General features: G+C 43.5%; 1 protein-coding gene across 1 annotated transcript in view; it reads right to left on the bottom strand.

Moving 5' to 3' along the window:
* Positions 1-2,957: 2,957 nt before the first annotated feature.
* Positions 2,958-20,390, bottom strand: part of LOC147880260 (translation elongation factor Ts (EF-Ts)) — a 52,836-nt gene continuing 35,403 nt past the window's right edge. The window contains exons 6-8 of the mRNA XM_087371167.1: positions 17,873-17,998; positions 3,582-3,670; positions 2,958-3,473 (exon numbers count right to left, since the gene is read on the bottom strand). Of these exons, the coding sequence (XP_087227293.1) occupies positions 3,428-3,473; positions 3,582-3,670; positions 17,873-17,998 (261 nt within the window). The 3' untranslated portion in view covers positions 2,958-3,427. The remainder of the gene's footprint in view (positions 3,474-3,581; positions 3,671-17,872; positions 17,999-20,390) is intronic.

Below are 20,390 nucleotides of genomic sequence, written 5' to 3'. Positions count from 1 at the left end.
TGCCTAAGCCCACCACATGCCATTTGTTCACTACACAATGTATGGAGCGCACTCTACTTCATAATCATGAGCCTAGGATCACGAGGGCTACAAATTAAGCATTTTGCATGGGAGTAGGAGGTCCTAGCTTCAATTTTAGCATAGATGTTCAACCACCCGCGGCTTCCCATCTACTTCGAGCACTACCACCATTGTGCCCATACACAAAGTAGGAGACCCCATGGACACTGGAAATTACTACACTGTTATGCTTGACCACACTATAGCCAAGATCTATGGGTTGGTACTAGAGAGGGAGATAGACAGTCACACAAAGGCACATGGGCAGTGGGATCTAGGACATACAAGTTTCCGACGACAACACTCCACCCTTGACCACATCTTCACTTTGAGGGCCATCATTGAGGAAGCGAGATTGAGCTGCCAAAAAGTCTATGCTTGCTTTGTAAACTTTCGAAAGGCTTTCGACACTATCCCACATTCTCATATGAACACGAGGCTTCAAGAGATGCAGATTCTAGAGGTTTTGATTTGGGGCATGATAAGCCTATACGAGTTTGTCAAAGTTCAGGTCCTAGGAGGTTTATCAGATTGGGTTAAGAGCAATGTCGGAGTGAAGCATGGATGCCCTCTTGCACTGACCCTCTTCTCTACACTGATGAGATCACATCCTTTATTGACCGCCTAGGAGGCGACGGATCATTGCTGGCCGATTTGATGATACAAATATTGCTATATGCAGATGACATAGTCCTTATATCATCATCGGCAAAGGGATTAAAGAGGTATCTGGAGACACTGGAGGTGTTTTGCAGAGAGAAAGACTTGGCAAACAGCCTTGGGAAGACCAAGGTCATAATCTTCAATACCTAACGTGCTGTACTATACCAACATAGCTTCACTTACCGAGATGAGCCAGTGGAGATCGTGCAATCCTACACATACTTGGGGGGAGTCTTCATAGGGCCAGTTTTCAGGATAGTTCATGCCACTAGAGCACGACTTACTTACTATAGCGACAACACATACTTGGGGGGGAGTCTTCATAGGGCCAGTTCTCAGGATAATTCATGCCGCCAGAGTGTGACTCACATATGGGCAAGGAACTTTGGCTTGACTATAGAGGCAATGCTTTCAAGCACACTTTCAGGACCTGCTGATGAATGGCTAACTTTTTAACACTCTAGTGAAGCCGACTGCCATATACACAACACCTTTCTGGGGGAGCCACCTTTCAACGACAAAGTGGAAGGGATTTGAGTGGCTCTAGGTGATTAGGATTCTAGGATGATCCGGAGTAAGCCTTTGAGTCCCCCCACATCATGTATAGTACAAGCATAGTTCTTTATGACACCTTTGCAAATTGATGCCATTTTCCAGACTGTGACATTCCTCCACAGAGTATGGGCCTTATCTTGCTAGAGTCCACCAAGGCTAGCACTAGACTCATTCATACGACTAGCTTGACTGATACATGGTATGCACACATATCCACATGGTTTTCGAGTCATAGAATCCATATGGATTTACTTCCCTCCTTCCAGTACAGAATGGATGCACCACCCGAGTCTCGATCCCTCGAGATGAGATTAGCTATATCATATGGTTAGATCTTCTCCAGCTCTGTACATCTCGGGCTTGGGGATCCCCACCAAGGTCCAGTTCAATTGCGATCGTTTGTTGAGATAACCAGAGGATGGACTCATCATTAGACCCCAGTAGCTTGAGGATAGAGGAGTGTCACATGCAGTAAGGATTGCCAATGGTTAGATGTGGTCTTGTCACATTAGCTAGGGATTGAGGCAAGGAGAGCTGCACACATACCTAGAGAGTAGTGGATTTGCAAGTTATGCGCTTTGGATACGGTTAAGACAGAGGGGCACCTGTTATATGTCTTGCCCAGCCTACTATGAGATCCGTGGATGTACAATCCTACACATACTTGGGGGGGACTTTGTTTGTAATACCATGCCTATGCTTGACCACAAATGTATATATTATCGCATGGCATAGATTGTAATTTCTCTTGGCTTTGCAAATACTTTGATGCTTGATGATTTGTAAATATTACAAACTCTTTTGACGACAAAGTAATGTCTCCTTCTCAAAGCTTGGACAAGAGCATACTATTCCGTGCAAAACGATGCCAACAAGGGTCTTCCTTCCTGCATATGGCAATACTTGATGGCCTTTGAAAAATCTGGTAAAACCAAGGTAATTGATGTTGACATGTATTTGAAAAGCTTTCTCAGCTTTTGGAGTCCATTTATGGCCATAATAACCTCTCATGGTGTTTATAAGAGGGGCTGCAAGATTTCAAAAGTCCCTCATAAACCTTCTATAGACATGGGATCTGAATACGCATGACCTACCTTTTATGAAACTGAAGATAAAACTCGCTAGCTATACTGCCCCCTTTTTTTTTTGGCTGTAAAGTAACACCCCACTCTATCCAACTTGTTGAAATAGAGACCAAAATGTGGAATTTACTTTTTGGAGAAGAAAGAGAAGCGAAAGGGGGGCGGGGTTGAGAGCGAGGGGGGGGGGAGGGCATTGATGGGAAAGTCCTGAGTCTTGCTTACATATTTTTGTCACCTATCTTTCACATTAACCTCCACCACCTTTTGTTCGCCTTTAGGCTATCAACCTCCCAGCCACCTCCCAAACTCCACCCAAAAGACCGTAAGAAAGCAAACTAGTAGCTTTTTAAAAACTCTCTGGAGAGGGACATTCGGCACCTGAACATGGTCCACTTGCATTCATATGTTGAAGTTAGCATTAAACACTAAACCACATGAATAAAGAATCGAATAAAAAGTTTGGGTAACCGTACTAATAAGATCTATTATACCTCAGCTCACAACAAGCAAGGACACCTTTAAGTGATAAAACAAACTGCAAACAACGTTATACAAACAGGAGGAAACAAGCAAAAAGACAGTAGCGACAAGAAAACAAACCAACAAAGTACAAGAGATGGGATTGAATAAAAAAGATGACCAGATAACAAAACAAGAGTATAAAAAGGCAGTAAACTCTTGCAATTGTCGGCTTCAGCCAGTTCATCCTCATTCAATGCTCACGTTAACACCAATATTCGAATCCTCAGAAACAGTCCAGTTCCCTGCAAACGTATACTTATTTAATGCTCAAGTTATCATGAATAGGTCCACAATTGAGCAACACGAGACCATTTATAGGGCATCATCTTGGCAATGTTCTAAAGCTACAGACAGTAATCTGAACTACCAAAACTGATTTTTAAAACTCTCATGACCTACTGATTTTGTTGTGTTCACTCAATAATCAAATGGAAATTATAGCCATGATCGAATATCATCCCTATCAAAAAAACACATTTGTTTGGTTGTAGATGAGAATAGCCAAGCACTAATCACATAGCATTCTTGCTCAGTCAAAGATGACATTAGCCAACTTGTGCTACAACTTCAACGGGTGCCGCATGGTCCTTCCTGCAACAGGCAGGACCATGAGATTTTGTACAGAATCCAAAAACCTCATCACGATAAGCATGGTGGCATCTTGCTCTTTCAAGCAATACAGGAAAGTTCAAGTCTTACCGTTCAACTCCTTCACCAACCTCCAATCGAAGAAAACATCCAATATCAATGGGTGCTCCGACTTCTTTTGCAAGGTCCTCAAGAACGGTCTACAGACACCAGGAAAGATGTTAACCAGAAACCATTGTTTTTCACAGAGGCCAACAACAAACTTGTGTTCTAACCGATCCATGAAGCAAAAGACACTGCAATTCTAAAAGTTTCCTATTTGAGAGAAAACACTCTAAAGCATGTTCAGTCCACAAGATATATACATCATCGCACATTGCCCATTTTTAGGGAGCGAGAAGAGAGATTGGTTCTTGCCAGGACCAGCTCTCTAAGCATCAAGAGCTGCCTACCAGATCCAAGGCAAGAAGGATGGGGATCCTAGGAAGCTTAACAACCATTAGTTCAGTTCATATTGTTATAGGCCTATATCCTCTACATCTGCCCCAGTGATCTCACTAAATGACAAAACTCATCTATTTTAGCAGAGAAACACGTCTCCATACAAAAACCTGAAAACAGCTGATGTTCACAGTGAGTGTGCAGTGTTTCCTTTTTTCTGAGACGAAGGGCATTGGAAACACAAGAAAAGAAAGGAAAATACCCTACACCATAGAAAGGAGCATCCAGTGCGAAATATGTCAAAATTTTGATTCAACATGCAATGGATATATGCGTGCAGACAAAGACATTGAGACAATGTCACTATGGCACTCTTTTTCATCTATTTCTGCCCCCACATTGCATTAAATGACAAACTTGTCACACATTACCCATAAATGCCATTTCTTCACACCAAAACCTGCATTGTCCACAAAAGAAATGACAGTATAGACTTTACGTCCCTCTTTTGGCTACTAGAACTACTGCTGCACCGTGCAATAGGCCAACATCATAGTGAATCCCCCAGGTATGCTTTGTATGCTCCTCTACACAGCTCGCACTGTTGTGAAGCTTTGCCATGATCGTACTTTGCTATAACTGCATTGTTACCAGCTGTGGATGATGAGATGAGCATAAGATTAAAGCCTTTAGATCTGCCCGTAAAATATCATCATCAATTATTGAAGCCAGAGGCCAGTATACCTCTATTGAAAGCTACTGAAGCCTTGCCGAACTTCTTAAGGGTTGAAAAACTTGACTAGGTTGGACTAGCTACCTTTGCACTAAACTGAGATGACTCAGCCCTCTAAGGTCTTTAAGACTTTACTAATATCCCCATATTATTCCGATCTTGGATGCATAAGTCTGAACCCACAGCCCAGCTTTTACAGGGTTAGACCATTCGGTCCTTAGCCTCGAGGTCAATTGCTCTAGCTAACAAATGGGTTAATCCGTACCCCTAGGTGGGTATCTTGATATCCCCAGATTATTCCGATCTTGGATGCATAAGTCTGAACCCACAGCCCAACTTTTACGGGGTTAGACCATTCGGTCCTTAGCCTCAAGGTCAATTGCCCTAGCTAACAAATGGGTTAATCTGTACCCCTAGGTTGGGTACAAGATAACCATAGTTAGCTTGAGACGTAACAGTATTTCCCCTTTATAAGGATTTACATCGAGGTAGGAAGCTTTCAGACAGAGATGGATCTAGTCAGTCATTCTCTTATGATACACCTGATCCACCTATTCCATGAGAAAGAAAGAAAGAAAGAAAGAAAGTTTATTAAAGTCTTCGGAAGACCGATGGGTCTATGAGACTGTGAAAATCCTGATACAACGAGCTGTGGTAGTGGAGCTACTAAACGAGCATCCATACCAATGCAAAAATGCAAAATGCCAAAAATGCAGAATGGCAGTACTAAGTCCTAAGTACAACATAGTGATGTCGGTGGTCGACTATATATCAATCTCAGCATAATCATCAATATCATCATCATCCCCAGCAACAACAAGATATCAGGATGGATGAGGCAGTGGAGGCATGAAGTCGGCAATAGAGTGCTGTCGGCCACTCAGAGGTGCGGTCCTGGCACGTCTCTTGGTCGTAGCTCTACGTCTAACCAAGGCTACTGTGACCCCCGTCGGTCGGGCTCCAACTCTAAACAAGGAGGAGATGTCTCCAAGTGTGATCTGTGTGTCGACCCTCTGTAATTTCCCCCCCATCCATCTTGATGTAGAGGGTGCTCTCAGTAGGACTATTGTGCAGCCCCTTGCTGGTCAAAAAGGCATGAATCTTGGCATACCATGCACGAGGGGCCTGTTTCAGCCCATACAAAGCTTTGTTTAGCTTGCATACCTGAAGTGCATTTGCTGTAATTTCAAAGCCTGAAGGTTGTTTGACATAAACCTCTTCCAACAAGTCTCCATTTAAGAAGGCTGTTTTTATGTCCAACTCATGAACATTCCACTCAAAATGTGCAGCCATTGCAATAACAGATTGGATGGTGGTCATCCGGGATGTAGGAACAAAAGTCTCCTCATGATCTATGCCCTTTTTTTGAGCATAGCCTTTAGCAACCAGCCTTGCCTTGTATCTGTCAATGGAGCCATCTGGCTTCCGTTTCACCTTGAAAACCCATCGTGTGCCAATGGCATGTTTACTTGGTGGCAAGTCTACAACATCCCAAGTCTGATTTTTCTTAATGGACTGCAACTCATCATGCATGGCATTCATCCAATGCACATTGTCCTTTGCTTCTTCGAATGTTGCAGGCTCCTCATCGAGAAGAGTACCTGCATATGCTGATTCCACTGAATTAGCACCTTCCATGTGCCTTGCTGCACTGCGAGTCCTGCCAGGTAATGGAGCATCAATCTTACTCTCCCTGAGAGTCTGTAACAGCCAGTTTGGGACTATTTTTGCTGCATGTATGTCTGCAATTTCTTGCTGAACCACCTGTTCCACTGCCTGTGGAGGTGGCAAGACATCTTGTGGCTGAACTGGAGCATCGGGAGGTGGCTGTAAATTCTGATTTGCATCAGAAATATCAGCAGGGGAACCCAATGCAATGGGTAGCAACCCCTCAAAAACATCCTCTGAAGAAGAAGGCAAATGAAATTCAGCCTGAGTGTGAGCTGAATTTTCTGCAAATATCACATCTCTACTGACAATGATCTTGCGTGTAGCAAGATTGTAGAGACGGTACCCCTTGCTTTCTGCACTGTACCCAACAAATATGCACTTAATTGCCTTATCTGACAACTTATGCCGAAATTCAACTGGCACATGAGCATATGCAAGGCATCCAAAGACTCGGAAATGATCCACTGAAGGCTTTCTTCCATTCCATACCTCATAGGGAGTTTTTGTTTTCAAAGCCTTAGTGGGAGCCCGATTTAAGATGTAGTTGGCACACATCAGACCTTCAAGCCAGAATTTGTGAGGCATGTGTTTGCTTTTCAGCATACATCTGTCCATCTCCATAAGAGTTCTATTTTTCCTCTCAGCTTTGCCATTTTGCTGAGGGGTCAGCCTCACTGTGAGCTAATGCACAATACCCTTGCCTTTCAGAAAAGCATCAAAATCTGCAGACAAGTATTCCCCACCTCTATCTGTGCGCAATGTCTGTTTCTTGAGTCCAGTTTCATTTTCAACCATGGCTGAAAAGTGTTTAAACACCATGAACACTTCTGATTTGCGCTTCAGCCCAAAGACCCAAGTGAAATTAGAGTAATCATTAATAAAAGTAACAAAGTAGAGATGACCACCCAATGATGGAGTCCTCATGAGACCACAGACATCACTGTGTATAAGCTGTAATTTGCGGACAGCTTTAACTGAACCATCCTTTTTGAAGGGGAATCTATGCATCTTGCCTAAAATGCACCCTTCACAGGCATGTGGAGGAGGTATCTCAAGAGGTGGCAATGCATCAACCATAGAGTGCTTCTGAAGTGTCATCAAGCTGTTGTAATGCATGTGGCCATATCGGGCATGCCATAATTCTGCATTCTGCATGGCAGCAGTAGGAGTAGAAACTGTCACCACGATGTAAATATCCTAAGTCAAAGTATAGTTGACCATTTATTTGATCATAATTAAAGAGTTTTATATGTGTTAATTATGGTCAAAGAGTTATTTTAATAGTCAAAGGATTGACTACGGTCAAAGATACTTGACTCTAGTCAAGTAAACCTGACTTCGGTCAAGGAGACTTGGTTTATTACCAAGAGGGTTAACTGCGGTTAACCAGAGAACCACATAGCTGACTACGGTCAGAGAGTGTTGACTTCGGTCAACAAGACTTGGCATGCACCAAGAGGGTTAACCCTCGTTAACCAAGATGTGCCAACTTCGATTGGAGAGACTTGGCTATAATTAAGGCGCCTCGACCCTTGGTCAAAGCTCTTTAATTATAATCAAGAGTGTTGACTCCGGTCAACCAGAGAATAAATATATATATACTTTATATATTTGTTTAGATGTGCACATGTGTTCAGTGGGGACGCCCACCGTGACTAGAATTAGTCCACAATGTGTTATTTTGCATGCAAAGCGCTAACAATTAATGGGTGCCATGGTGGTGCGCTTTAATTAATTGTTGCAGGTACTAGGAAGGATTATTTTTCCTAAGCGTAACGGGAGCCTGACAAGCATCTAGGAGGCGGTTCGTGTGACCGAGAGCTTTGAAGACTCCAGAATGGCCCTTAGTGGAATGTAATAGGACTTAGTCTAGATTTTAGACAAGTGGCATGTTGCCAATTTGAATTGAGCTTGAAGCTCTTGTAATAAAGGGATTTTTCACGTTTTGAAATGTAGAGGTTACCAGACAGCTCTACGCTGAACTTCTGTAACAGATTTTCTCTCATGAATAAAAACCTTCGGGGGGGTCCAGCCCGACGTTTTGTCCTGGGCCCTATTGCATCTTCAGAGAGAGGGAGTGAGGGAGAGCTTATGAAAGCACAATTACTGTCTTTTATGAGTGGTAATGGCTGTCTTTCAGTAGCGAGTGGGTTATATTGGTATCAGAGCGTAAAGTTTCATTTTCTTCCTAGAAAGTGACGATCTAAGATTGAAGAGTACAGGCTTTGGCCTAGAACACCTGATGGAAAGTAAGCCTGAAGGGAAGGTCGTCATCGACGGTTAGCTATGTAAAAAAAAAAAAGCAAAACGGCGTCATGATCTTCCGGGTATTTTTGCGAAGTGAAACAGTGGGAAAATGGTGGGTATTTGCGTTGCCTTGCAGAACGGAATGAGCGACGTAGCTGCCTGGGTATCGCGTGAACGTGCGAGGCGATCTTTGGCTTCCTGTGTCAATTTGCATACCCTCGTGAAGGCGATAGCGCTCGAGGAGGCTATGCTATGGTGCGGGCTGGAAATGGCTAGACGTTGATGTAAGGTTCTCTCCGACGGGATCTAGAAGGCACCACGTGAATCGCCGGCGGGTATCACAGCGTTGCTTAAATTTTCCAGAGCGCTCACAGGGTTGCTACGATGGCGTTGGTGTTGACGTGGCGCCCAGTCAGGTAGTAGAGATGATGTGGCAGACCTGACACGTGGCAGGGGTAGTCTCCACAGGTCAACAGACACGTGGCGCAGGAGGACATGTGGCAGACAGTTCAGCAGATGACGTGGCAGCCAGGTGGCATGAACGTGCAGGTGCTGACGTGGCAGTACACGTGGCAGACAGCGCAGTAGCTGACGTGGCTTTGACACGTGGTAGGTGCTGATGTGGCAGGGCTGACAGAAAGCTGATGTGGCAGATGCTGACATGGCACTGACATGTGGCAAACCAGTGGTTAAATTAACTCTGGTTAGCTAACCCTGGTCAGAGGTCTAGTTAACTTGACCCAACCAGACCAGTCTGGTCACTGTAACCAGACTGTGACCAGTCCAGTTAGTCCAGTTGCAAGCTAACCAGACCAGAACCAGTCAGTCTGGTTAGAGTAACTAGCCAGTTACTCCATCTGGTTACTGTTCTTTTCAACCCCAAAATAATTTTTATTTAAAAAAAAAAAAAAAGAACAGTTGCAGAGATTGTTTCTGCTAGCAATTTTCACTTATCTGTCAGACTTTTACTGTCAGAAAAGCAGCAGAAAAACAGAGAAAACAGAGAAAACAGAGAAAGCAGATTTCTACTGTCAGAAAAGCAGCAGAAAAGCAGAGAAATCAGAGATTTGCAGAAAAAGAGTATGTATGCCGTTGAGCAGTGAAAAGAGGGAAAAACAGATGCCTTTTGAAGCCATCTGCAGCAGCCAGAAAAAGGGCAATATAGTTGTTGATGCTTTGACAACTGTGTGGGTTTATGCCTTGAATTGATAGCCAGTACTGGCATAGATTGTGAATGCAAAACACCTCTTGTTGAGGTATTTTTTCTGTTGGAAAAGCAAAGGTAGTTGTGCATCAGTTACCTACACGGTGTGTGAAATCTGCAGATCCCAGAATATGGATCAATCACCTATCCAGTGGGATTCACAAGATAGGGATGTACATCCAAGACAGAAAAGTGTGCCGCAAACTCAACAAGAATTTGAACAGATGGTACGCACTCGTATACAAGAGATTGAAAATCTCAAAAGGGATCCAAGGGTTCAGCATTTGTTTCAAGCAAAAGCTATGCCTAATCCAGTATATGACGTGCCCATGCCAGAGGCACACTCTCGTGTACAGCCTGAGAAAGAGAGATCTCATAGGAGACGGTCCCATAGTAAAAAGAGATCGAGGCATCATCACCGATCTCCTAGTCCATCACCGTCTACCTCGAGTTCGACTTCTGTGTCTTTTTCTTCCTTATCAGATAAACCATCCAGGAAAAGAAGAAAACACAAGAAGTCTAGGAAGAGAAAGACGTCCAAAGAGACCAAGGAATTTAAAGAGGGAGGAAAATCTGTCAAGTTTATGACCTACAATGGACAGTATGGTCATACAGACAAAGCATTGCAGTTCATCAGACAGTTTGATGCTGCATTCGGTACAGAAAAATTTTCAGAATCCTCCAAGTTAAGAATGGTCAGTTTGCACTTGAAAGCAACAGTTAGTGCATGGTGGAGTGCACAGACCACAGATGGGTCAGCCCCAAGGAAGTGGAAGGACTTCAAGAAAGCCTTCTACCAGCAGTTTATGCCTAAACAGTTTAGAGACCATGTTCTTCAAGATTGGGACAGCTTGCATATGGATGCAGGAGATACAATGGATGGGTACAACCAAAAGTTTTGGGATGCTTATTTGCAGGTTACACCTTTCAAAAAGATCTCCAAAGGCACCCAAATGAGAAAGTACAGAGCAGGTCTCACTCCAAGAATTCAGGCAGTAGTGAATGCTTTGGGGGCAAAGAATATTCAAGACCTTATGCATTCAGCCTTAGTAGCTAGCCTTGTGCCGCTACAAGATCCATCTACAGTGCCATCCTTGCATGCAGGACGTGCTGATAAAAAGAAAACTGATTTTCAAAAATCAGAAAAGAAAGAGTACCCCAAGGCTGAAAAGAAAGGGTTTTAGCCTCAGAAGCCAAGGGGTACTCAGTTTTCAAGAACTTATAAGGGCAAATCTATATTCACCCCTGAACAGATAGCGGAATTCCGTAGAGATGGGAAATGCTTCAGGTGCGGTAAAGAGGGGCATGTGGCTGCCCAGTGCCCAGAAAAGCCTTCAACTTCGAAGGGAAAAGAGGCAGAGAAGCCACGAGGACCGCAAAAGCCAATGGCGGGAGGAATTCCTGACATACTGGGTCATGCCTTGAACCCAGACGAACGAGAATTACTGCTATCATGGGGCAAAGTTAGAGACCAGCAAGCGCTAATTTTATTTGATCCAGGGGCTACTGATAATTTCATATCAGAGGATCTAGCCTTGAGGCTGGGAATAAAGACGGAGGAGTTAGGCAGGGCTTTGGATGCCGATCAGATGTTCTGTGGGAATCCTGTGCCAATTACTCCCTTGATAGGGAAGCTCCGTCTTCATGTTCAGAGTTATGTGGATTAGGAGAAGTTGACTACAGAACCTATTCTTGTAGTCCCTGATCTTTATCAATCTTTTGATGTTGATTGCGATGCTTGTGGAGAATGTGTTGGGGCTGCATTGCATCAGAATGGTCATGCAGTGGCCTATGAAAGCAGGAGACTTCGGGATGCAGAAAGATATCTAGGAATCTATGAGAAAGAATTATTGGCTGTAATTCATGCCATCCATACATGGAAGCACTATCTTTTGGGTGCAGATTTTACTGTTAAGACAGATCACCAAAGTCTGAGATACTTTTTGACTCAGACCAAGCTTTCTGAGAAGCATATGAAATGGGCAAACATGCTGTCAATGTATCATTTTCAGATTGTCCATACCCCAAGAATTCGGAACAGAGTGGCAGATGCCTTGTCCTGAAGACCCCAGGTCAATAATGTGACTATTGCTTATCATCAGGACCTGGAAGGCATGAAGGAGCAATATGCTCATGATTCAGATTTTGGTGAAATTTTACAGCAAATGCAAAAGGGGCAATCCACCAATCACTATTCCCTGAAAGATGGGTATTTAATGAAAGATGATTGCCTATGCATCACCCAGGAGATGAGGAAAAAGATTTTGGGGGAATGCCATGCACCTCCCTATGCTGGACATAGAGGAATTACAGCAACAACTCTAGCACTAGAGAGGTATTTCTTTTGGCCAGGGATACGGAAAGATATACATCAGTTTGTTACTAAATGCCTTACGTGTCAGAAAGTGAAATATGATAGACGGAAGGCACCTGGCCTACTTATGCCTCTTCCCGTGCCTCAGGCACCATGGGAAAGTATTACAATGGACTTTATTTTTGATTTGCCGAGATCAAAGTCAGGGAATGATGGGATTTGGACTATCATTGATAGATTCAGCAAGCAAGCTCATTTCATTCCGGTTCGCAAAACCATAAAGGCAGATCATATGGCTAAGCTTTTCATGGCACAAATTTTTAAACATCATGGTATGCCTAAGTCCATTGTTAGTGATCGAGATCCCAGAATGACCAGTCTATTCTGGAGAGCTTTATTTGATAACATGGGGACGAATTTGAATTTTTCTTCTTCTTTCCATCCCCAGACAGATGGTCAAAGTGAAGTAGCAAATTCTACAATTTTGGATATGCTGAAATGCTACGTGGGTGACCAAAGTTCAGACTGGGAAAAGTACCTACCGTTAGTAGAGTTTGCTTACAATAATACAGTACATAGCTCTACAGGGAAAGCCCCTTTTGAGGTCATATATGGGAAGGTGATTTTGCCACCTATATTGAGGACCAAAGATGAAATATTTGCAGCTGATCAGTTTGTAAGAGACCTCCAGACAGCTTACAGCCAAGTACGGACAGCAATTGAAAGGTCTCAAGACAAACATAAAAGAGCTGCAGATAAGCATAGGAGACAGTTGGATCTCAAGGAAGGGGACTGGGTACTTTTGAGGTTTGAAAAAGCTAGGCTCTGCAAGTTTAAAGGCAAACAGAAAGTGTATGCAAAGTTATCTCCCAGATACTATGGCCCTTTCAGGGTTACAGAAATAATAAATGAGGTTGCATACAGATTAGCATTGCCAGAGCATTGGAGGATTCACAATGCATTCCATGTGAGTCTTCTAAAGAAATTCCAGGGACCAGAGCCTACAGAACCAGTATTAGAGGATCCACCAGAAGTGGATGAGCTGGAGGAAGTCCTTCAGCCAGAGCAAATTGTGTACCATACTGTACGTAAAGGCCCTCAGGGTAAGCAATTTTACAGGTATCTTGTAAAATTCAAGAATTATACGGCATTAGATGCCAAGTGGATGGACGAAGACATGTTATCCGATCATCCACAGCTTTTGGATGTTTACAAGAAAGCTTTTCAGTTGAGGTCAACTGAATAGAAGCCGAGGGGATGTCACCACAATGTAAATATCCTAAGTCAAAGTATAGTTGACCATTTATTTGATCATAATTAAAGAGTTTTATATGTGTTAATTATGGTCAAAGAGTTATTTTAATGGTCAAAGGATTGACTACGGTCAAAGATACTTGACTCTAGTCAAGTAAACCTGACTTCGGTCAAGGAGACTTGGTTTATTACCAAGAGGGTTAACTACTGACTACGGTCAGAGAGTGTTGACTTCGGTCAACAAGACTTGGCATGCGCCAAGAGGGTTAACCCTGGTTAACCAAGATGTGCCAACTTCGGTTGGAGAGACTTGGCTATAATTAAGGCGCCTCGACCCTTGGTCAAAGCTCTTTAATTATAATCAAGAGTGTTGACTCCGGTCAACCAGAGAATAAATATATATATACTTTATATATTTGTTTAGATGTGCACATGTGTTCAGTGGGGACGCCCACCGTGACTAGAATTAGTCCACAGTGTGTTATTTTGCATGCAAAGCGCTAACAATTAATGGGTGCCATGGTGGTGCGCTTTAATTAATTGTTGCAGGTACTAGGAAGGATTATTTTTCCTAAGCGTAACGGGAGCCTGACAAGCATCTAGGAGGCGGTTCGTGTGACCGAGAGCTTTGAAGACTCTAGAATGGCCCTTAGTGGCATGTAATAGGACTTAGTCTAGATTTTAGACAAGTGGCATGTTGCCAATTTGAATTGAGCTTGAAGCTCTTGTAATAAAGGGATTTTTCACGTTTTGAAATGTAGAGGTTACCAGACAGCTCTACGCTGAACTTCTGTAACAGATTTTCTCTCATGAATAAAAACCTTCGGGGGGGTCCAGCCCGACGTTTTGTCCTGGGCCCTATTGCATCTTCAGAGAGAGGGAGTGAGGGAGAGCTTATGAAAGCACAATTACTGTCTTTTATGAGTGGTAATGGCTGTCTTTCAGTAGCGAGTGGGTTATAGAAACTGCAAGAGCATGGGCTGCTCTTTTCTCAAAAAGATCAAGCTGAAAAAGCCCACGCAGCAGAGTACCAGATAATCTCAAGGCATAATCATTTTCCCTGTCTCGGACAGCACATTTGTCATCCTCAAAGATGACTTGAAATCCAGCCCTGTTAAGAGTGGACACTGAAAGAAGATTGTTGGTGATACCAGGCACATATGACATCTGAAAGTCTGAAAACTGAGCCATCAATGGCAGTAAGCTCAACTTCTCCTGTGCCACGTACTGAATATGACTAGTTATTGGCACAAGTGACTTTCTTACCAACGGGAGGTGGATGCAAGGAAGTAAAGAGACACTTCCTAGAAGTGATATGCTTGGATGCACCGCTGTCAAAATACCAAGTATTCAGTGTTTCATTGACACTGAAAGCAGATGCATCCGTAGAAGAGTCATAACTGCAAGTCAAAAAGGCATATGTATCATCATTACAAGTGGCTGTACTATCCCGAGCATCTGGAGCAGCCAGCCTAGAATCTGAAATGCAAGATAAAAAGGCATAATCCTGTCCAACAAAGTTGGCTGCAGCATCCCCACTGTCAGATGCATGAGGAGCTGAATCTGAAACAGCCATACCGGAGCTGTTTTTCTTCTCTTTTGCAAGCCTTTTCCTGCATTCTGCAATGTGATGACCTGGCTTTTTGCAGTAATGACAAAAACCCTTCTTCTTGGGCTTACTTGCATCATTTTTAGCCTTTTGTGAAGGCTGTCCTGACCCACTGGAAGGCTGATTTACTAATGTCTTTGCCTGTCCCTTTGTTTTTGACTTGAACTTTGAGAGCATAGCTTGTTCACCTGCACGTGAAGCCAAGTTTTTCCTGGTCTGCTCTTCCTGAAGCAGAAGTCCTATCAACTCATGAAAAGTGAGAGGACTTGTGCACCCCTCAATGACAAGTTCAGCGAGGTATGAAAGCTGAGATAAGACTCAGGAAGAGAATTTAGAGTGGTGGTAATCATCTCTGAATCAGGAATAATCTCATCTATGTTCAATAATTGCTCTCTGAGATCCTGTAGCTTTGTGAGGTGGACTGACATGGAGTCACTCTCTTCCATATGTGTATTACTTAACTCCCTTTTCAAGAAAGATACCCTTGCATCATTCCGGGCTGCATACATGCTTTCTAAGATATCCCACGCTGCCTTCGAGGTCTTACACGACCGGATATGCGGAATGATAAATCTTTTCACTGAAAGAGAGATGCATGACAAAGCTAAGGCATCCCGTGAATCCCATCTCTTCTGCTCTGGAGTAGTGGCTATAGCTGCACCAACAACTTATTCTGCAGCTGCACCCTGTGCACGACCTCTTCCACCTCCTTGCTGGGGAGGGGTATTAGGTGCCATACCTGCTGGTCGGATCTCACCCCCATTCACATAATCCCATAAATTGCGAGAAATCAGAATATTGCGTACCATAAAACTCCAGAGGGAGTAGTTGGTACCATCCAACTTGTCTTCCTGTGTAAGACCACCGAACTGGAAATCATTCTGATTTTGCTAGGCCATATTTGAGAAAGAGATTTTAGCAGATACAAGACTGAATTCCCTAACTGGGAATGAAATGCACAACTCCCAAAAAACACAGCCAAGCACTGGCTATAAATGCAACTTAGATTTCTGCACTTGCATTGTCAGAAATCTGTCCAAGCATCAAAAAACTTTCCAGAATCTGCCAAAAGTGCTACAAAACACTTCAAGAAAGGCAGTATGAACTGAAATCTCCAAAATTGCTCTCCCAACACAAAAGCCCCAAAATAGGGCCGAAATTGCAACCAGAAAGGGGCAAATTGATCAAAAGCCCCAAATGTTGCAAGAATTGCGCTCTGTCTGCAAAAGCCCCAAATTTCACTGCGAAATTGCAGTGTAATCACAAAATCCCCAAATTTCTTCAAGAAATTGTACTGCAAAACTGAAAGCCCCAAATTTCGAGCTTGAAATTGCAACCAGAAAGGGGCAAATTTACTAAAAGCCCCAAATTTGCAATTTTTGAACAAAAGCCCCAAATTTCAGACCAAATCTACAGATCTGTCTGCAATGTTTGCTCCAAGTGCAGCCCCAAATTTCTTCAACACCTGCAAATTGACCCTTGCAAAGAATCCTTTGTTGAAAAAGACCCTGCAAAGAAAACAACTGATGCACGAAGCAAGTTCAGCGTTGTACGGGTAGTATGGCGCTGAATCTATATACGGGCCTGTTGGTACGATTGTACAGATGACAGCGTGTACAACTGTACTGAATGTACGGTCAAGTTGTACGGACGAGCGCCTTGCTATGTACGGTTGTACGGAACGACCTTGTACGGCAACTGTACGGTAGCACGAGCTGTACGGGCAAGCAGATCTGCGGAGCATGTACGTACAACGCATGTACTTACAACGCAGGTACGTACGGGTATGTACAACGAACTGATTGCAGGTACAACTGGTACGGCGACAAATGGTACAGTCGCTGGTACGGACGGGGCATGCGCTACAGCTTCGACTGGCTGTAGGAATCTGACACAAGATGGTACAGATGGCAAGATTGCAGGTACGAGCTATGCAGCGCTGCAGTCTTGCTGTACGGAATGCGCAAGTACGGTAGGTATGGCAGAGTACGAGCAGGTACGGACGAGTGGCGCAAGTGCAGTGCGGGACTGTACGTAAACAGTCCGTACAGATTGTACGGATGATCTGTACGGACGATGATGGAGATGAAGCAAAAGCTTGTGGGTTGGTGATGGAGGCGAATATGCAGCAGAAGGTGAAGGGAGCACGGAGCACGGAGCTCTTGAACCTGCTCTGATACCAAATGTAAGATTTGGGGGAGAGAGAGAGCAAGAGAGTGAGCTGAGAGCTGAAAGCTTGAAAGCTTAGTTGCAATGAAGAGTGTGAGAGTACAACTGAAAGAGTGAGAGATAAGGTTTTGTCCTAGTGACAAAACCTTGGTAGTCACTAACCATAGTTAGTGGACTAACTGCGGTTAGGGGGAAAAACCTCTTAAAGAGGGAAAAGTGCCCCTAACTAGCTTATTAAATTACATTGGTCACTGCTGAATTATATCTATAATTCTAACACTCCTATCATGTAAAATTCTTCCTCTGAGAATTCCTCCCCTTTGTCTGAATCCTCCATTGACTCAGACACCGAGGATGAAAGAGTATCGTTGTCTTTCTCCTCTTCTTCTTCTGGTTCTGTGGCACCTGGTTGTACCGGGATCTTCTCCTTTGAAGCACCATTCTTCCAATAACTGACTGCATCACTCTTTCTCAACCACGGTCTCTCGAGTATGGCTGGGTAACTTCTGCCTGTATCTTCGATATCTACTACATAGAGGATTCATAGTATCAAAACCTAACCTCATGCTCCTAGTTTCTCATATGGGGGCCTTACAAGTCACCTTCTAGGTATAGGAGGACGTCCAAAGGGTGGAGAATTCATTCTACAGCAAAGCTTTTAAAATAGGCATCATATAGTCCCCTTGATGACTCATCAAAGACAAACAATGCACTTTAACATAAATGGTAACATTACTCCCAAAATACCACGAAGGCTTACCCGCACAGTTATCTTATCATTCATGACAAACTTTTGTTCCAACAATACAACTTCCTCTGTGTACTTCCGCAGACGTCCCTCAACAGTCTTTTGTAAAATAGCTTCTGGTTTGTTGCTGCCTGCTACCTAAAAACAAAACAAAATCCTTCAGCATAAAAGGTCTTTACTTTTTCGATCTACACAGCCAAGTTTATAGCTCTGAAAAAAAAACTTGAAGAGCAAGAATTTGAAAATCACATATCCTGCTACTTCATTGAAAACAGCATAAAGTTTTCTTTACGAAGTCCTACCTACTTCCAGGTTGATAATAAACTGTGAGACGAGTCATCTAAGGTTGAAAGGCCCATGGAGATAGACACTCGCCCAAACAAGGCTCTTTGTGGCAAAGTTTTCATTAACCTCGCAAAGTTCCCAATCCCCAACACCCTGTTGACAAATTTTTAAAGCCCAGGCTACAAAACAAGATATTCATGATGATAAACGTTTAAACCAAAGCGGCTGCAAAAAAAAACTGCATGGATAATCTTGTGAATAATATAAGCTGCCTTTTGCACTTTGCATTTCTTCATATGTTTAGTTCTCCTGTGATGAACCTAGATACAAATGGAAAATCATGTATCACACTAGAGATAATATTACGAACTCTAGAGATTGGATCTACCGATGAAGTCCTCTATAAGCAGAGCTGCTTCTAAATCACAGGAGTATATGCTTCTAAGTCTTCCCAGCTGTAACGTCGTGCTAGCCGCTACTCGCTGTTTTGCCCTTCTTGCATGCACCTCCAAAGTATGTCCTTCCTCCTAGCTGCCACTATACATGTTTACCGCCCTATAATACAATCGATTCACTTGTAAACCCTCCTTTTCACTGGTCCCTTCAGCTACCGACTTTCTATTTTGATTCAAAGGTCATCATCAGCTTCCCTCTTTTTGTGGAAATGTTCTAAGCTCCCCACCTTCTCTTTGTCATTTAATATTTGGTTTTACTTTGTTTTCATTTTGAGATTACTGTCTTTGCTCTTATGGACCTATTTCATTTCTGAATTATTACCAAGTGTTGATGACATGCCATCTGGAAACCATACTTGGGTGCCACATGAACAAATCTGAGAGAAGTGCAGATCTAGTGTCTACATGGACTGCCTGCCAATGGTACATCAACCTTTCTCTCAATTTTGTTCCTGTTGCATGGCTTCCTGCCAATGTTCGTTTTCTTGAGCTTCTTCAAATGAAGCTGGCTCATCTGCATCATAGAGAGTGCTCATACAGGCCACATCTGCATGCTCTCTAGCGTTTCTTGCACCAGCCCCTTTCCTATGGGTAGGGAGCTGAGACTGCAAAATATACATCAGCCAATGTGGAACTGGCTGCTCTCTCAGCTTGTAGTGCTTCCTCCACCTCATGTTTTACAATGTCCCCTCATCCATGGTTTCCCTAGCCACCTCAACTATAGTAACGAATCTTCTCTGCATTTCCTTGTGATAAACTGAGCAAAAAACTCCATGCTCCTGTCAATTTCCATCCACTCCCTTCCAAAAAGCCTCAAAGCAACAATGGAGACAGCACCGGAAAAGGACCAGACAGTAAAATTCCAGCAAAGAATGGAAGGCCCTCTTACTCAGGGGTGGTTAAAGAGCTTAAAGGAGCATTATTTTCCACACCTTTTGCACGACATGACTCTCGAACTCCCAGCGCCTCAAGAGAAGGGCAAGGACGAGCTGCAAGGAGTGCCTCATGACCCAATAACTCTTGTGCCTCAGGAGAAGGACAAGGATCAACTGCAAGAAGCACCTTAGGAGGACAACCCAACAACTCCGCAGCAGAGCAAGGACAAATAGCAAGCAGTCCTGCATAAGGACAACACAAAAGATCCGGAGAAGGGGAAGGAACTCAACCTAGAGGAGACAGAAGAAAACAGGCAGCAGACAGTGACATAGCAAGCCCACGTGAACGTGAGGAGAATTCCAAGAGCTCGGAAGAAGTGCATGGTGCACAGGTTGCCACTGAGAATTCTAGAGAACGTTCCAGCCAATGTGGAACCAGTCATTCAAGTGGAACTAAGTCACAAAAGCCTCCACGAGAACTACCTGAGAAGGGCTCAAAATCTGAAGATGAGACATCATATTCAAAAGGTAAGGTCGCAGCTTTCCTTGACAACGACCTGCATGAGGAGTCAGTTGGATGTTTATCCACGCATTCTCTAATTGGTTTCTTCCTAGACGTCGTCCCTGTGCCGCTTTCTTGGAAAACTGGTTGAGAGCCAATTGGGTTAGAAAAGGTCTCGTAGTCACCAGTCTCCGGCTTCTCAGGAAGGGATACTATTTCTTCCTTTTGAAAAGGAAAAAATGGCCTACAAAACCTTGCATCAAGGCTTGTGAACATAAGGAACCAACCTCTCTACCTTGAGAATTGGTCTCATAATTTCACCCCAAATAGGCCTAGATCAACAACTATCCCGGTATGAGTTGAGCTCCTCAATCTCTTTGCAATCAGGCTGCTAAGGTTTGTGGAAGCTTGGG

Source organism: Dipteris shenzhenensis, chromosome 32 (genome assembly GCF_047967505.1).
Source record: "Dipteris shenzhenensis isolate YYH24624 ecotype China chromosome 32, Dip_SZ_1.0, whole genome shotgun sequence".
NCBI classification, from domain to species: Eukaryota; Viridiplantae; Streptophyta; class Polypodiopsida; order Gleicheniales; family Dipteridaceae; genus Dipteris; species Dipteris shenzhenensis.
Note: the sequence above shows the minus strand (reverse complement) of the source record. Positions and strands in the feature narration are given on the sequence as shown.